Below are 15,102 nucleotides of genomic sequence, written 5' to 3'. Positions count from 1 at the left end.
GGGATTTGGAGTCACAACTCCAGATTCTACAGTTTAAATTAAAGAAACACTGCAAATCAAAAAAAGAGCAGAATTTCTGGTTACATTCTGAAGCATCGAATAAACTCGCGGCTTCCGAGCATTCAGCGGCGTCTCCTCCGCCTGTGATCGACGGCTCGTCCTCGCCGTGGCCTCTGCACGTTTCCATTTGTGTCTGTGGACGGCACGGAGGGGAAAGCGGCGCGTTTGTTAGGGGATGACGACGACGATGCGGTTACCACGACGACAGCCGATTGATCATCGGAGTGAAGGGGGGTAAACGGCTGCTGCTGCTGTACTTGTGTCCGGTGCTGCTGGGACTGATCTTGTGTCCGCAGCGGCGCCTCGGTCCGCCGTTGCGGTTCGGCACGCTGCGAGTGCTGATGAGATATCTGCTGTGCTTGTTCTACGCGATGCCGCTCCGGCTGCTGTTGAGCCTCAAGCACTCCCAGCAGCCTTTGCAGCAGGCTGTTGTTCTGTTGCAGGCTGACCGCTAATGTCTCGTGCGAAGCGACAAGCGTCCTCATGTCCTGCCTGAAACCATCGCCGAACTCCCGCAAACTCTTCTCGACGCTGTTTCCCAGTTGAAGCGCCGCTTCGCCCAACCCCCGAAGCTCATCTTCGAGCCAGGAGCTGCGAAGGGGGGCTTCGAGAGGACCCTGCTGCGCTCCGAGAGACGGCTGAGGACTGCTGGGCTGAGGGCTGCCATTGAGGAAAGGCGCGCTGTAGAGTGGAGAAGGGGGAAGCCATCGTTCCGACGGAGGCGGCGGTCCAATGCCCAGGCCCAGCCCCAGGCCCAGTTTGTCCTCCATGCTATTCTCGGGTTCACACTCAGGTTCTCCGATGTCTCTCTCACGCTCAGGGTTTTCTTCATCCTTCTCCAAACCATCTCTTTCTGATCCGTCCACTCCTACAGCTAGGAAAAAATAAAAGTATTGTAAGTGGACAACGAACGGCAGACGCATCGACTGAATCTACGGAGATCGGGCTACTCGTTTCTCGCCTGTGTCAGAGTCAGGGAAGCACGGGAAACTGGGCTTCGGCCGGGGGGTCTGCTTCTGTCTGGACTGTTGGAGCCTGGGACTCGTCTGGGAAGGACATCCGAGCATCGATGCCCCTCGACCGGATGGCAGATAGCAGCTGCGGTGGCGAGCGTCTGCCAGTCTGCCTCCATTGCGTCGCTTCAGATCATCCCATCGCTTCTTCACCTCTCGGAGGGTACGCGGGACTCTGGACACGGAGTTGACCCTCTGCAGTATTCCTGCCCAGATGCGCTCTCGGTCCCGCCGTCGGAGCCTTCCGGCGGGACCGAAGAGTTCCCCTTCACACCGGGTGACTTCAGAAACGAGCACCTCCAGCTCTGCTCCACTGAAGCGACTCTTTCGTTTGCCTGCGCTGCTAGCCGCCAGCGCAGCCGACATAGCTCTGTCTGCAGAGAGAGAGAGGCGAGGAGAGCAAAAGCGTGGAAAAGAAATATAGAACACAAGTTAACTAGAAGGGGTGAGCAAGAGAAAGGTACGCCAACTAGATCAGATTCAGCTTCGGCAGTTTTACGATCGTCATGCATCTTAATTTTACTTTTTGACATCCATTTTTCCACGGGATAATCTTTTTTGTGTGAAACAAAATGACTTTTTTTTTAGCCGTCGATTGAAGAGTTTCTGTTCTTTTCTTTCACGGCTGAAAAAACGACTTAATTACTTACGATCAAAGAAGAACATCATTAAAAACAGCCTAAATCCATTTTTCGAGTGTGTTATAAATGTATTGAAAACAAATGAAGGCAATCAATCCGATGCATGACGGGGATTGTATAACTTTGCACACATTTTACTCTGTTCCCGCCGTCAGTTTCATTTTCTGAATGAATTTACAAACAAACAAGGCGACCTCAGTCCGACTTACTCTGTTCGATTGACACGAGGTCGTCTGAGGACATGCCCGGCGCCATGCCGGGCGCCATGATGTTCGGATGCACCACTACCACATTGAAGGGCAGTCCTCCCGGCAGTCCGCCGTTCTGGTCGCAGCTGCCCTCCGAGTCGTCATCGTCCCTGGGGAAGCCGTTCTCTGAGCCGCCGCCTCCGAAGGGTCCCTCTGGAGACTCCACTTTGATGTGCATGGGAGGCGATTGCTCGTACAGCAGCCCCCCCTCCTCGACTCAGTCATGGATCAGATTCACAGCAGAACTGCCCCATTCGTGCAAGTTCAAAGGGCGAGCGGCGTTAGAGATAAAAGCATCGTGACCCTTCGGTGCACGCCGATAGTTACTAACCTAGTTTGGGGAATAACTGTCACGCACACGCACACGCACACACACACACACACACTGTGGAGTGATGTCATAGAAGATACCAAATCAAAGTACCCTGAAATCATTTCGTGACGTCATTATTCAAATAAACCAAAATCATTGGCGCAGCTTCGACTGGAGGAGTCCCGAGTCACTTAAGGCCATTTTCCAGAGTTTAATTCTTTGTTAAAACTTAAACGCGCTGCGTGGAATCCCCCGCAGCGCGACGAGAACTCCCGCTACAGCGAGATGCACCATCCAGGAGGAGAAACCCCTGCAGACATCAAAGACAACAACAACAACAACAGCGCTTAGAACTCGGAAGCACTTTGAAACAGCGCTGACCCCCCCCCCCCCCCCCCCCCCCCCCCCCCCCCCCCCCCCCGCATCGACGTTTGCTGCTCTATTCTGTCGCATCGATGCGCATTTTTTTTTTTAGGACTACATCCGCAATGCTTACATGCATTAGGTGGCTGATCTCGCAACGGAGCTAGCCACAAGCTAACAGGGGCTACTACGGTTTAAAGTAAAGCAGCAGCCGTGCGTGATTAGCGAGCTGCCCCCCCCCCCCCCAAAACAAGTCTTACCTCCGGGCAGCTGCACGCGGGGAGCCGCAACGAAACCAAAACACGCTCGGTGCTGCTAGTGCAGCAGGCGGATACACAAACCGAAGACCGTCGCTTGAGGATGACGTCACTGACGGGGGACACAGTCAGGAACCAATCAGACTTCGCAGATGTTGCGTTCCCCCCTCAGGACGCTGCAGGTAGGGTCGCGTCCGGCCCCTCCCACCTCTGACAGGAGGCCATGAGGAGCAACAAGAACAGACCCCCCCCCCCCCCCCGCTGCAGTGGGCGTGGCCGCTGTCAAAGGAGCTTCACAATTTGTTCCTCAATAATCTCGGTTGATTATTAACTGATGTTTATGGAATTTGAGGGAGGGGATCTCTGTCTCACCACCAAATTTAATCTGCATCGGATCCGGAATGATGTTACGAGGAAAATATTAAATTTTAACATTGAATACTCCGTTTACGGATTTAAAAATCTGCTTAAAATACACATCAACTCGATTCACGTTTACTTTTCATGGTTGGCGTATAAAGATATCAAGAACAATTTATAACCTTTTGATGATGATCCAGATCACCGTGTGGACGGTGCAAATCCAATTAGGAGGGGAATGAGCTGCTCGGGGGAGGTCTGCGCTCTGTGTTTTTCTAGTTGTAATGTAAAATGCTGTTTTTACTGACTGCAGCTTAGCCAGATTCAATCTCCCTGCAAATTCCTCATGGGCAAAGGCCTCCAGTTCTGCAGTATTCCTGAGTTTTTGTGCCACAACCACTTTCAGGGCCGGCTCTAGGCATAGGCGAGCTAGGCGATTGCCTAGGGCGCCACCTGCTGGAGGGGGCGCCACTCCAAGCCTCGAATATATATATATATATATATATTAAAAAAAAAAAGGAAAATAATAAACGAATAAACGTATGTTAGAAAGCCCATATTATTAGTTTGGCGTTGCACGGCTCATAGACGCGTTTTCAGCCGATAATTGTTCGTTCTGACGTGAGTTGTCACATGTCCCATGTTCATGAACACACCATGGTTCTCCGACGCCTTTGAATGCGTCATCTCCGTGTGCAGCGTCGAAGCTGGAATAGTTTCCCTCTCCATACGACGGTAGAACGCCATTATACCGTGGCTGATCTGTCTTTACAGATATTCTCTACTTCTTTCTGTTCAGTGATGTGCGTACAGGCCAGAAGAACACAGCATAATAAATCGAGCTTTATTTGTGCCACGCAGTGCACACACAGTAAATCCGGTGGGAGCTGATGGGCAAAAAGCTCTGCAGATGCCAGTGGTTACTTTGGCTACCTGCAGAAGCTTTTCACACTATTTTCTGCCTCCACTCAGAGATGGTCCATCTTAAAAACACATGTCCACACAACACTGAAATCCTGGCCAGATAGGTGGGAAAGTCGGATCAACAGTGTACAGGCTGTGAGATACCAGGCTGCAAAAGTCAGAGATGCACTTTTGGGAGTGACAGACCACACCACAGATCTGGTGATAAAAATTGAGGCACAGTCTTTAGCTGAAGAGGTTGCATCATACCGTTTCTCTGTCTGTACTGTGATATGGGATGACATCCTGACAAAAATTCAGCATGTCAGCAAGTTATTGCAGTCTGAGACAATGCAGACGGATGTTGCAGTTGATCTGAAGAAAACTGAAGCCTCTCTTACCAGCTACAGAGACACTGGATTTGCTTCTGCACAAGCATCTGCCAAAGAAATGTGTGAGGAGATGAACGTTGAAGAGATGTTCTTAAGCAGAAGAGGCGCAAAACTAAGAGACAGTTCTCCTATGAGGCTCCTGATGAGGAACTGACTGATGCACTGAGGAAAATGGAGATTTGCTTTTTCAATATGGTGGTAGATGTCTGCATTGTGTCACTAAGGGAAAGATCACAGACAATGGGTGAAGTCGATAAAAGGTTCAGTGTGTTTGTCAACTTCCATCAGCCGCCCAAGGAAGAGCTGGAAAAGCCGTGTGAGAGACTGAGCAGTGCCCTGAGCTGGAATGGGCGGTCCGACCTGGATGAACAGGAACTGGCACTGGAGTTGAAATCATTCCCAGATTTGCCAAAACCCAAAATGACCACCTTGGAACTTCTCAGTTTCATACAGGAGAATAAACTGAAGGAGATTTATCCTAACATGTGGGTGGCCGTGAGAGTTGCTCTCACTATTCCAGTGACAGTTGCTGCTGCAGAGAGGAGCTTCTCCAAACTAAAGCTTATAAAAACTGACCTGAGATCCACGATGTCACAAGAGCATCTCAATGGACTTGCTTTAATAAGCATAAATCATGAGCTTTCAAGACAGGTATCATTTGATGATACCATCGATGCCTTTGCCGCAAGGAAGTCCAAACGTGTAAAATTTTAAATGTAAGCTATCATGGCAAAATTATTTGTGTTCTGACTGTTTTGCATTGTTTGTGTGGAAGCTGTCAGGACTTTTAATTTCCTCTTAATCTGAACAGTAACCCTGTTTTATTTCTGTTTATTTATTTTATTTTATTTTATTATTATTTAATTATTATTTGTATTGTATAGCATGTGCTAGTTGTTTTGAAGAATAATTAAACTTTTAAGGTCCGTCATATGGCTGTTGTTATTAATGTTTTATATATATTATGTTTGCCGTTATGGGGGGGGGGGCGCAAAATCATAATCTCGCCTAGGGCCGGCCCTGACCACTTTCTTCAGATCTCAATAGATATCTTCTTTGAGCTTCATGTCAGACAACTGTCATGGCCACTCCAGAACGGAATGGCTTTGAGTTTTGGTTGGGATCCTTGTCTTTCTGGACTGTGCAATGATGTGTAAGCTTCGGCCTCCTCACAGCTGGTAAGGTATTTATTCTAGTATCTAGTATTTCCTGATACGTGACACACAGGAGTACGTGTAAATGGAGGACTGGCGAGAGCCGCATCTCTATCTGCAGTATCAGCATAAGATTACTGGAAATACACGTGTTTTGTCATCTTTTTCCGTGCTGCTGTTTCCCAGGGAGGATAATGATTAATCCCTGTGAAGTTAGCAGATTAGCCTGCTGTATATAAAGCCGCTGGATCGGCTCCTGTCTAGTGTCCATTCAGCGGGTGGAGAACACAATCATGAAGTACTTCGTTCTTCTGGCCTTGTTTGCTGCAGCCTGTAACTATTTGAATATTATGTTTGTGGGATACAACTGAACTTAATTTTGATTGGGGGGGGGGGATTTAAACTCCACATAGAGCTACAACTCACTCTTTGTGTTGCAGTTGCTGCTCCCATCGACGGGGATGACGACGACAAGATCGTTGGCGGTTACGAGTGCAGGAAGCACTCGGTGGCCTACCAGGTCTCTCTGAACTCCGGCTACCACTTCTGTGGAGCCTCCCTGATCTCCAGCACCTGGGTGCTCTCCGCCGCTCACTGCTACCAGTCGTAAGTGCAGACGTTTGAAGCTTACGGTGATGCCAGATCTGATCCAGACTGACCAAACTAAAAACCCCTTCGGCTCGGATGAGCTTTAAATCCAGAATAAACTAGGATCGTCTCGTTTCCAGGTGAAACATCGTGTTCTCTTGCGTTTCCCTCTCCAGCCGCATCCAGGTGCGTCTTGGCGAGCACAACATCGCTGTCAACGAGCACACGGAGCAGTTTATCAGCTCCGCCAAGATCATTCGTCACCCGCGCTACAACAGCCACAACCTGGACAATGACATCATGCTGATCAAGCTGAGCAGGCCCGCCACCCTGAACAGCTACGTGCGCACCGTGTCTCTGCCCTCCAGCTGCGCCAGTGCTGGAACCCGCTGTCTGATCTCTGGATGGGGCAACACCAGCGGCTCTGGAAGTCAGTAAGAACACAATAGCCGGGGCATATTGTCCATACATGATGGGTATGGAAACCTGGATGTTCTGTTTATTTTTAGGCCACTACCCTGATCGTCTGATGTGCCTGGATGCCCCCATCCTGAGCGACAGCAGCTGTAGGAACTCCTACCCCGGCCAGATCACCTCCAACATGTTCTGTGCTGGATTCCTCGAGGGAGGCAAGGACTCCTGCCAGGTACCGACGACGACGCTTGTAGTTTTCATCCCGACGTGGACAAGCTGAACTTCATTGTGTCCCTACTTACATTGTCCACCTGTGTCCTATTAGGGAGACTCTGGTGGCCCCGTGGTTTGCAATGGTCAGCTGCAGGGCGTGGTGTCCTGGGGTTACGGCTGCGCCGAGAGGAACCGGCCCGGAGTCTACGCCAAGGTCTGCAACTACAACTCCTGGATTCGCAGCACCATGGCCTCCAACTAAAGTTGCTTCTTTGTTGGACGGAAAGCTTCAAGGGTCTTTACTAAATAAAACAAGCTAACATAACATCTATTTGATTTCTTACATGTTAACATGATCATCACGTCAACCTTTACTATTTACAGTAAGCGCCACTGACCTCAAGGAGACTTGAGACTATAAGTTAGTAACTCTCCGCTTGCCAGGATTCAATATGTTCGACCACAGGCGATGCGTCTTTTTGACATTAGCGCATTTAATAATCTTTATTCCTGAACATTTAGTAAATGTGGAAACTTCTATATTTAAAAGAGGATGACTTCCTATTTAAAAGCTTAAAAATGAAAGACATATTCAGAACAGAACTTTTATTGGCTTGAAGACAAACTATAGCACAACTTCATAAACAACATGTGGTAAACTTTGTTTTAAATGTCATTTCAAGATCCCAACAAAATGAAATGTGACAAGAGGCGTAAACGAACAGTACTGGATGCAACAACGCTGCCTTTCAACGAGATGTTTACGTTGTGGAATGTGCGTTTTGAAACACTTGAATGAAAAATTGCTAACACTAGCTTTCGGTTTATAATGCTTTTTACATCTGAACATAAATTTTAATTCAGAAAACGCTGAGCAACAGTTTCACTTTCATACACAAGAAATGACCTGGAGAACAAACATACAGGATCGTCCACATTAATCAATGAATGTATCAAGGCCAGGTAATAATTGAAATGTATCAACTATTTGGGTGCTTGTCCCCACATTTCATCAAGATCCACCCAGAACCTTTCGAGCTATCTTGCTAACGGACGGACGGACAAACAAACGCCGGCCATCACAAAACCTCCGCCTCGGTGGAGGTGAAAATAAAACCGTCACTTCTACCTAATTAATGTTTTAGATTCAAAACACCTCACCTCTTGCATGCTGCAAATAATGTTGATATAAATCTGAAACGGCAGGATATGCGTTCCCACACACGACACACGCAACACCGTCTGAGGCCCCTTCACTCGATACGCTGGCATTTTGGCCGATGCCCGTTTTAACAGTTCTCAAGGGAGCGCTTGGTTTTCCGAGACACTCCTCGTCTACTAGAATGCTTCCTCCATCTTGGTTTGGATGTGCGTTGCCAGGGCGACGCAAAGTTTGACTCAAGTCCCCGCCCTCATTTTGGACCAGGGATGTCTTGTGCACTAGAGGCGACTTGTGAGGAACTAACTCTGGGTAACTGGATACGGGGCTTGGGCGATCCCGTCTTTGTTCTGGGCGGGGCGTCGTAACGTGGCGGTCGACCGGCGCTGTGAAAACATTCGCGTTGGGCTGCGTGGGACGATCGTCTACGGATAAAACAAAGTGGGTGTCCTTGTGCACGTCTTGTGTTGAGGGATGGCAAAGCTGGTGGCTGAACAGCAAGTCCAGAGTCCTGAAGCTGCTTCTGCACCGGTCGCACCGGTAGGGCAGGAACACCCTCCTGGGCCGGACCTGAACCCACTGGAACTCCGGGTGCTCCCTCATGTGCTCCTTGTACGGCCCGACAAACCGAAACCCCCGTCCACAGCGAGGACAGGTGAACCGGCCCCGTCTCTGCCGGTGGACTCGCTGGTGGCGCCACAGTTTCTTCCAGTCTCCCAGAGTCTTGCCGCAGCAGGTGCAGGTGTAGCTTTGACCAGGCACATGAGTCAGCATGTGGGCTCGGAGTCTGCCCATGTGTCTGAACAGTCGCCCGCAGCCGGGGCACGAGTACTTCCTGGGGTCTGAGCGGTTATCTAGTCTGTTTAATGTTGACACCAAGTGCGACGGGGGGCGAGCCGGCTCGGCCGCCGCCTGGAACGGCTTGTTCAAGTCAGCGACGCGCTTCTTGCGGCTAATCTGGGACGTTTCTCTCCGCGTTTCGAAACGCACATCCGTGAGAGAATCATCCGATGAAAATCTGAGCGGAAGCACCGAATACGGTATCAGCGACACGGTCTCCTCTTTCACCGGCGAAGCGGAAGCGGCGTTTGCCGCTCGACACCGACTGCGATGAGTGCTAAATTCAGACAGCGCGCCAAACAGCTTGTCGCAGTAGACGCAGCGATAAAGTTTCGTACCCGTGTGGGTCCTCATGTGGCTGTTGAAGCCCTGCAGGTTGTCGATGACCTTCTTGCAGATGTGGCAAGTGTACGTCAGCGACGGCTTCACTCGTCTGTTGGGTTTCACGTTATCGTCGCCGGCCGAAGGCCTGCAGGCGTGATTTTTGGCGTTGCTGTAGTGGGTGAATGACTTTTCGCAACGTGTGCAGTTGTACCGCTTCACCGACCAGTGCGTCAGCTCATGGACGCGGAGGAAATAGGCCTGGCCGAAGGCTTTGCCGCATATATCGCATTTATAAGGTTTCTCCCCGGTGTGGACGCGCACGTGTCTGACGAGGGCAGAGGGGAAGCGGAACGCTTTACCACAGTACTGGCACACTTTCCTTTTTTCCTTCTTTTCCACTTGCCTCTCCTCCTTTCCCACTTGCCTCTCCTTTTCCACTTGCCTCTCCTTTCCCACTTGCCTCTCCTTTCCCACTTGCCTCTCCTTTCCCACTTGCCTCTCCTTTCCCACTTGCCTCTCCTTTTCCACTTTCCTCTCCTTTTCCACTTGCCTCTCCTCCTTTTCCACTTTCCTCTCCTTTTCCACTTTCCTCTCCTCCTTTTCCACTTTCCTCTCCTTCTTTTCCGGGGGCTCTGGAGCAGGAGCGTGTTTAACCTCAATCCGCCTGCGGCGCTTTCCCGGTTGTCCGTTCCCGGTGTCCCGGTCCGGCTCGTCTGCGTGCGTCTCCATGTGAGACGCGTACTCGGAGCAGCAGAAACTGATGTCGCAAACCGGACACTTCTGATACACGCTGTTCTTATTGTGCGTTTTGAGATGAAGGTTTAAGTTGGAGTTTTTGCTGAAAGCTTTGTCGCATTCGGAGCACTTGAAAGGCCGTTCTCCGGTGTGGACGCGCTGATGGATGACGAACTGAGACAGGAATTTGCATATCTGTCCACAGTGGCCACATTTGAACAACTTTTTCCCTCCTCTTTTAGTGTAGATTACATTTACGCTGTCAAGCTGATCCATGCCGCCTCCCTCACTTTTTTGGTGAGTATCATTGTTGGCTTCTGCGCCCTCAACAGGCTGCGCTCTCGGCAGCCGGACATTACACCTCTTCCTCCTCCTCCTCCTCCTCCCACCTCTCTTGCGTCTTAAAGTGTTTTGCACACAGCTTGAACCCTCGGCTCCAACGTCGGCGTCGCACCGGAACGATGCATTTGACTTTGCGTGATCCAGATCGACCTCGATGTCCTCGCTCTTCACCGCGGGAAGGTCCTCAACAGGCTTGTGCGGCTGCTCAGACGACGTCACAACATCTGCGCCCGACGCTTCCGCGTTCGGTAAGATCGCGTCCCTCGGAGATTCCAGACTGTTTTCCGGCCGTGGCTCCTCTTCGTCACCCGTGTCAGCTGACCCTGGTATTTCAGGGTCATCACTTTGAGTGGGCTTTTCCAGGTTCGGACTCTTCAGTCCTTCAGAAGGAACCACTTCAATCTCAGCTGCATGCTGGGAATTAAGTTCCGTTTGTAACGGCGCACCTTCCTTTTGCTCCGTCTGCCGCTCCGGTCCATCCCCAGCCTGTGGGGGGAGACGATCCCCCGTTCCATCTGTGTCAGTCTCGGCTTCCACCTGCTTTTCCTCCTCTGCTCGCTCAACAGAGTCGCTCTCATTGATCGTCACAGACGAGGAATCCTGGGAAACATCCAGGCTCGACAGCTTAGCCGGAATTTGCTGATCAGCGACCGGCTGGCTGGCCAGCGTTCCCCCCTTCCTTTCATTACCCTGAACGTTGGAAGCATCGCTACTTTCCGCAGGCTTCCCTTCAGGTGGCGTGGGGTCCTCCTTTCTGTCCGATTCACTCTTTGAATCCTGCGTTGGAGGCGGTTCTTCTCTACTCCTCAGGCGCTGTGCAGGTCCCCTTAAGCTAATGTGAGTGGACGGAGCAGGAGGACGCGAAGCAGTCCTCTCCGTTTTTTTGGGTCTTCCTCTTTTTCTTTTTGGCAGCACAGGGACGCCTTCGACGTCTCCTACTTTACAATCAGGCAGCGGACGAGGATCTGGGATCGCGCTTTGAGGAGATCCGTTGACAAAGGGGAAGCCATCGTTGTTGTTGCGGCTCTCTGGGCACGTCGGTAAAGGTATCGTCGTGCTGATCTCCCCGTGCTGCACGGCGCCCCCCCCGGCAGGCTCGGGACCTTCGCTCTTTCTCTTTGCGGCCACCGGTGGCCTTCTTTTGCGAGGGCGCCCGCGCTTTCTGACTTCCACAGCTTTTCCGTGACCGTCTGTCGTCGAGCTGCACACACTTGCAGATGTCTTTCGAGGCTGTGCTTCCACCCCTGCATTTTGCTCGCTGTGTTGACAATCTGTTCCACCTACTGTTGCAGAGTCGCCGAGGCCATCAGACTCCATGTGTCCCAACGAGTGGGATTCAGCTGCAGCTTGACTCAGACCTGTGGCTTTCATTCCCTCTCCCCACCGAGAGTCCAGGGCTTCCTGACAGCGCTTCTCGTCTTCAGGTATCTATGAGGAAACAAGAATTACATTTGTGACTCAACATTATTTTATACTTTGTTCCGTGTCCATACCTTTGCTTGTATGCAGTCGAGTCCACGAATCCAATGACCTCACGGCAAGAATTTTAACTAAACAGTGATGAGAAAAGGTCGATACGGATTTCTCCCATTGTTGTGTCGTTATTTTTACAATGCAGAATTCTGAACTGTTTTAGTTCTTCAAACAGAATTTAACACAAAACAGAGGCTGCCTGAGTAAACACAAAAGATGGACGTCCAACAAGCAGCATCAATAAATGGTGGGAGCTGGACGAGACACACCCAGGCCAGACCCAGAGCATCAGTGAGGGAGGGGGTATAAAGCCATCTACGGCTCTGGGGTTCCACAGGAAGGCTACAAATACGGAACACTCAGCACGGCAGTGAACATTCCCATGAGCAGCAGCCTCCACGAGTGCAGCGAGGCTCATACAGAAAGTCTCAAAAGTATACAAAAGAAGATCATATATAAAATTTAATATTAAATGCAAGGACCTGCAGGCCCCCCCTCTCCTCATGAAAGGTTCATGGCGTCGCTATTGAGAAACACTGAGCAAAAACGGTCCCAATGGGAGAGTGATGAGACCGAAGCTCACGTCCCTTGAAGACCCTCTCAGCTTTAGAGAGAAGAATCCAGAGCCTCGTCGATTTGTTTCAGGAATCTGGTGTAAAAAGAATCCCATGAAAGGACTCTGACTCGCTTTAGACTCCTGATCAAACAGCGGTTACAGCGTAGCTGTAGCTTAGATGCTTCGCTGCTTTGGGGCGGGACGACTTCACACAACTGAGGTAACGTTTTATTCTGCTCTCCACTAAAAAAGTCTTAAGAATGATTTTTAGATTAGCAGTCTGTCTTGGAGCCCAACTGCAATCAGGTCAGAGGTCAGAGAGCGAACTCATCGGAAGCATTCAAATGCAGCTGATCCTGATCTCTTAAACTGCCGATTTAGTTATTGGATAAACGTTCTGCCTTAATTAACAATTAACATGTAGAACTTACGTAGTGTTAATTTGGTTTTGGTTAACATGAGGAGCCGCACATCTCTCTTACGCACCGGTACTATATTTATGGCAAATAAATATATTTCTAAAAACAGCATCAAACACTAATATTAAAGTTAATGTTTGGATTTATTCAGAAAATGCCCAAATGCATTCCACGAGCACGTTCCTCAATCAAGCCAGAATCTCTGAGAGGCAGCAATATGACCTGCTTGCAGCCCGAAGCAGCGTGAACAGCGCTGTGAGGACGTGTCGCCATAGAAGTTAGCTCAGAGACTGCATTTTGTTCACTGCTTCCTCTGCCGAAGGACATTTTACTCGCCATCACAAGTCTGTGGATCAAACAGACAAAAAGGCTGGACCTCACAAAGCTGCAGTAAAGTGTGGAATACAATCTGCTTTGATGGAGAGAAAATGTTGTTATAATATATCAGTGATATGTAGTCATGTACCAGAGTTTGATATAAATACAGGAAGCTGTTGGATTAGGGGGGGGGGGGGGCAAAGTAACGAATCCAGAAGGATTTGTAACGAGGATGATACTTTATAATTTAAAAAGGCTGCTTGACAGTCACGTCTCACAAACGAAGAAAAGTGAGGAATATTTAAGTGAAATAACTCATAAACACATCTGCATTTTGGAAACTTATAATATAAGAATCAGCTGAACTGTTCAGAACGTAAATAAACGATCAGCGAAACACTGAATACACGCACGATGCAAAACAAACGTTACGTTACCAATAAATGTCCTCCGTAAAGCCTTTTTACCGCTAAATATCCTGTAATTTCATCCTTTAGCTGTTAGAACTACACAAACAGAACATGTCGTTCTCGTTCGTGGGGCCAGATAGCTAGCTAGCTAGCTAGCTATCTGCCGCTGGAGGCCACACAGAGTAACCCTGAATTATGTCCGATGATATTATTACCTTTATAACTACGGACAGCATGTTAGCATCAGTTAGCATCAGTCACCGAACGCGATGAGCGCGAGTAAACACAAACTGCTTGCCTGCGAAGGAGAGATCCGGGGCAGGTTTCTGTGCAGCCATGCACCGACCCCTGCTCAGCTAGCTAGCTAAGCTAGGCTAGGCTAGCCGGCTAGCTATGCTCGGTCGCACTTTTTCTTCCAGCGTGTGCATTTGCCTGAGACCTGCGCTGAATATGCCGGCTTGGTTTCTCCCTTCTTCTCAGACCCGGTTGCAGCACCGATATCCAAAAGCACGAAGCGACACGAACGAAAGCGTGCCGGCCACCCGGCAGATACTTCAGGGACTGTGGGAAGTTCGGGAATCACAACTTCAAGTTTTAAATGCATCCGAATCTAATTAAAGTTTATTCCTACATTATGCTTCACCTGTAACGGGTTATTGGAACTGTAGTCTAATTATTGAAATGAAAAATACACAGATATCACCTAGTCCTGATTCTGAATACATTTAGCAAATACTTAAGCGTACAAGCCATTTAATATCTCAAGCACACAAATAGCACCTGAACGCCGCATCGCGTCTTCCCGTCGCTGTTGATGACCTCATCATAAATGGACGCAGAATGTCTTGTTTGTGTCCGTGAGATTCCTCTTCTTGGCTGATTGCCATGATTTTGACGAGAAATATATACTGTACATTCAAATGACGTTTTAAGGGGCCTGCTGCTACCATATATGGTCAATTGAAGGCGTGTCTGAATGCACCCAAGGGTGGAACCGCTTGACTCCTGCCCTCAAAACATGCACCTCGATGGCCTCATTCAAAACAGCCCTGAAAATGCACCTTTCAGGAGGCCACACACACGCATTGTGAACGAATTTAGAACCTTTTCTACACACGGTTGATAAATGAGGCCGCAGGACTCTGGAAGTCAAAACAAAAGCACTACTTAAATACAGCACAAGCTCATTTATTAGTTAGGGAGTGTTGAGCAAATGTATCGGAAAAGGTACAGACCATAATTTCCTACTATAAAATCAAGCATTCTCAAACATGAGGGAATGTCATCAATCAGAAGCAGTAACAACAGTATATCTTTGATTATAGCATATTAGTACGGAGTACTGTCTCCACTACTCAGCTCCATTGACTGCAATGTTAACGAAAATATCAAAGTAATCCAGAATCCAGGATCGCTTCTGGCTCATCACCAAAATGTAATAAACTATTCCTGGTAACATTCCCAACATTTCCGGAAAATTTCATCAAGATCCATCCATAACCTTTTGAGTTATCTTGCTAACATCAAACAAACAAACCATAAAACAAAACCTCCTCAGCAGAGATAATTATAGTTTTAACGGGGCTCCGTTGTGACTTATGTTAACA

At 49.1% G+C, this 15,102-nt stretch overlaps 1 protein-coding gene across 1 annotated transcript; it reads left to right on the top strand.

The window, feature by feature from the left end:
- Window positions 1–5,987: 5,987 nt before the first annotated feature.
- Window positions 5,988–7,195, top strand: prss1 (serine protease 1). Its single transcript, XM_068756175.1, has 5 exons — window positions 5,988–6,037; window positions 6,145–6,310; window positions 6,469–6,722; window positions 6,802–6,938; window positions 7,032–7,195. The coding sequence occupies exons 1-5, from the start codon at window positions 5,998–6,000 to the stop codon at window positions 7,179–7,181; spliced, it is 747 nt and encodes a 248-aa protein (XP_068612276.1). The 5' UTR covers window positions 5,988–5,997; the 3' UTR covers window positions 7,182–7,195.
- The last annotated feature ends 7,907 nt before the right edge of the window (window positions 7,196–15,102 follow it).

Source organism: Brachionichthys hirsutus, chromosome 3 (assembly GCF_040956055.1).
Source record: "Brachionichthys hirsutus isolate HB-005 chromosome 3, CSIRO-AGI_Bhir_v1, whole genome shotgun sequence".
Lineage (NCBI taxonomy): Eukaryota > Metazoa > Chordata > Actinopteri > Lophiiformes > Brachionichthyidae > Brachionichthys > Brachionichthys hirsutus.
The sequence above is the reverse complement of the archived record's forward strand: the minus strand, read 5'-3'. Positions and strand labels throughout refer to the sequence as shown.

Coding starts and splice junctions, on each gene's coding strand:
- prss1 (XM_068756175.1), top strand. CDS start 5,998: ATGAAGTACTTCGTTCTTCTGGCCTTGTTTGCTGCAGCCT. Junction 6,038..6,144: donor GGCCTTGTTTGCTGCAGCCT/GTAACTATTTGA, acceptor TTTGTGTTGCAG/TTGCTGCTCCCATCGACGGG. Junction 6,939..7,031: donor GAGGCAAGGACTCCTGCCAG/GTACCGACGACG, acceptor GTGTCCTATTAG/GGAGACTCTGGTGGCCCCGT.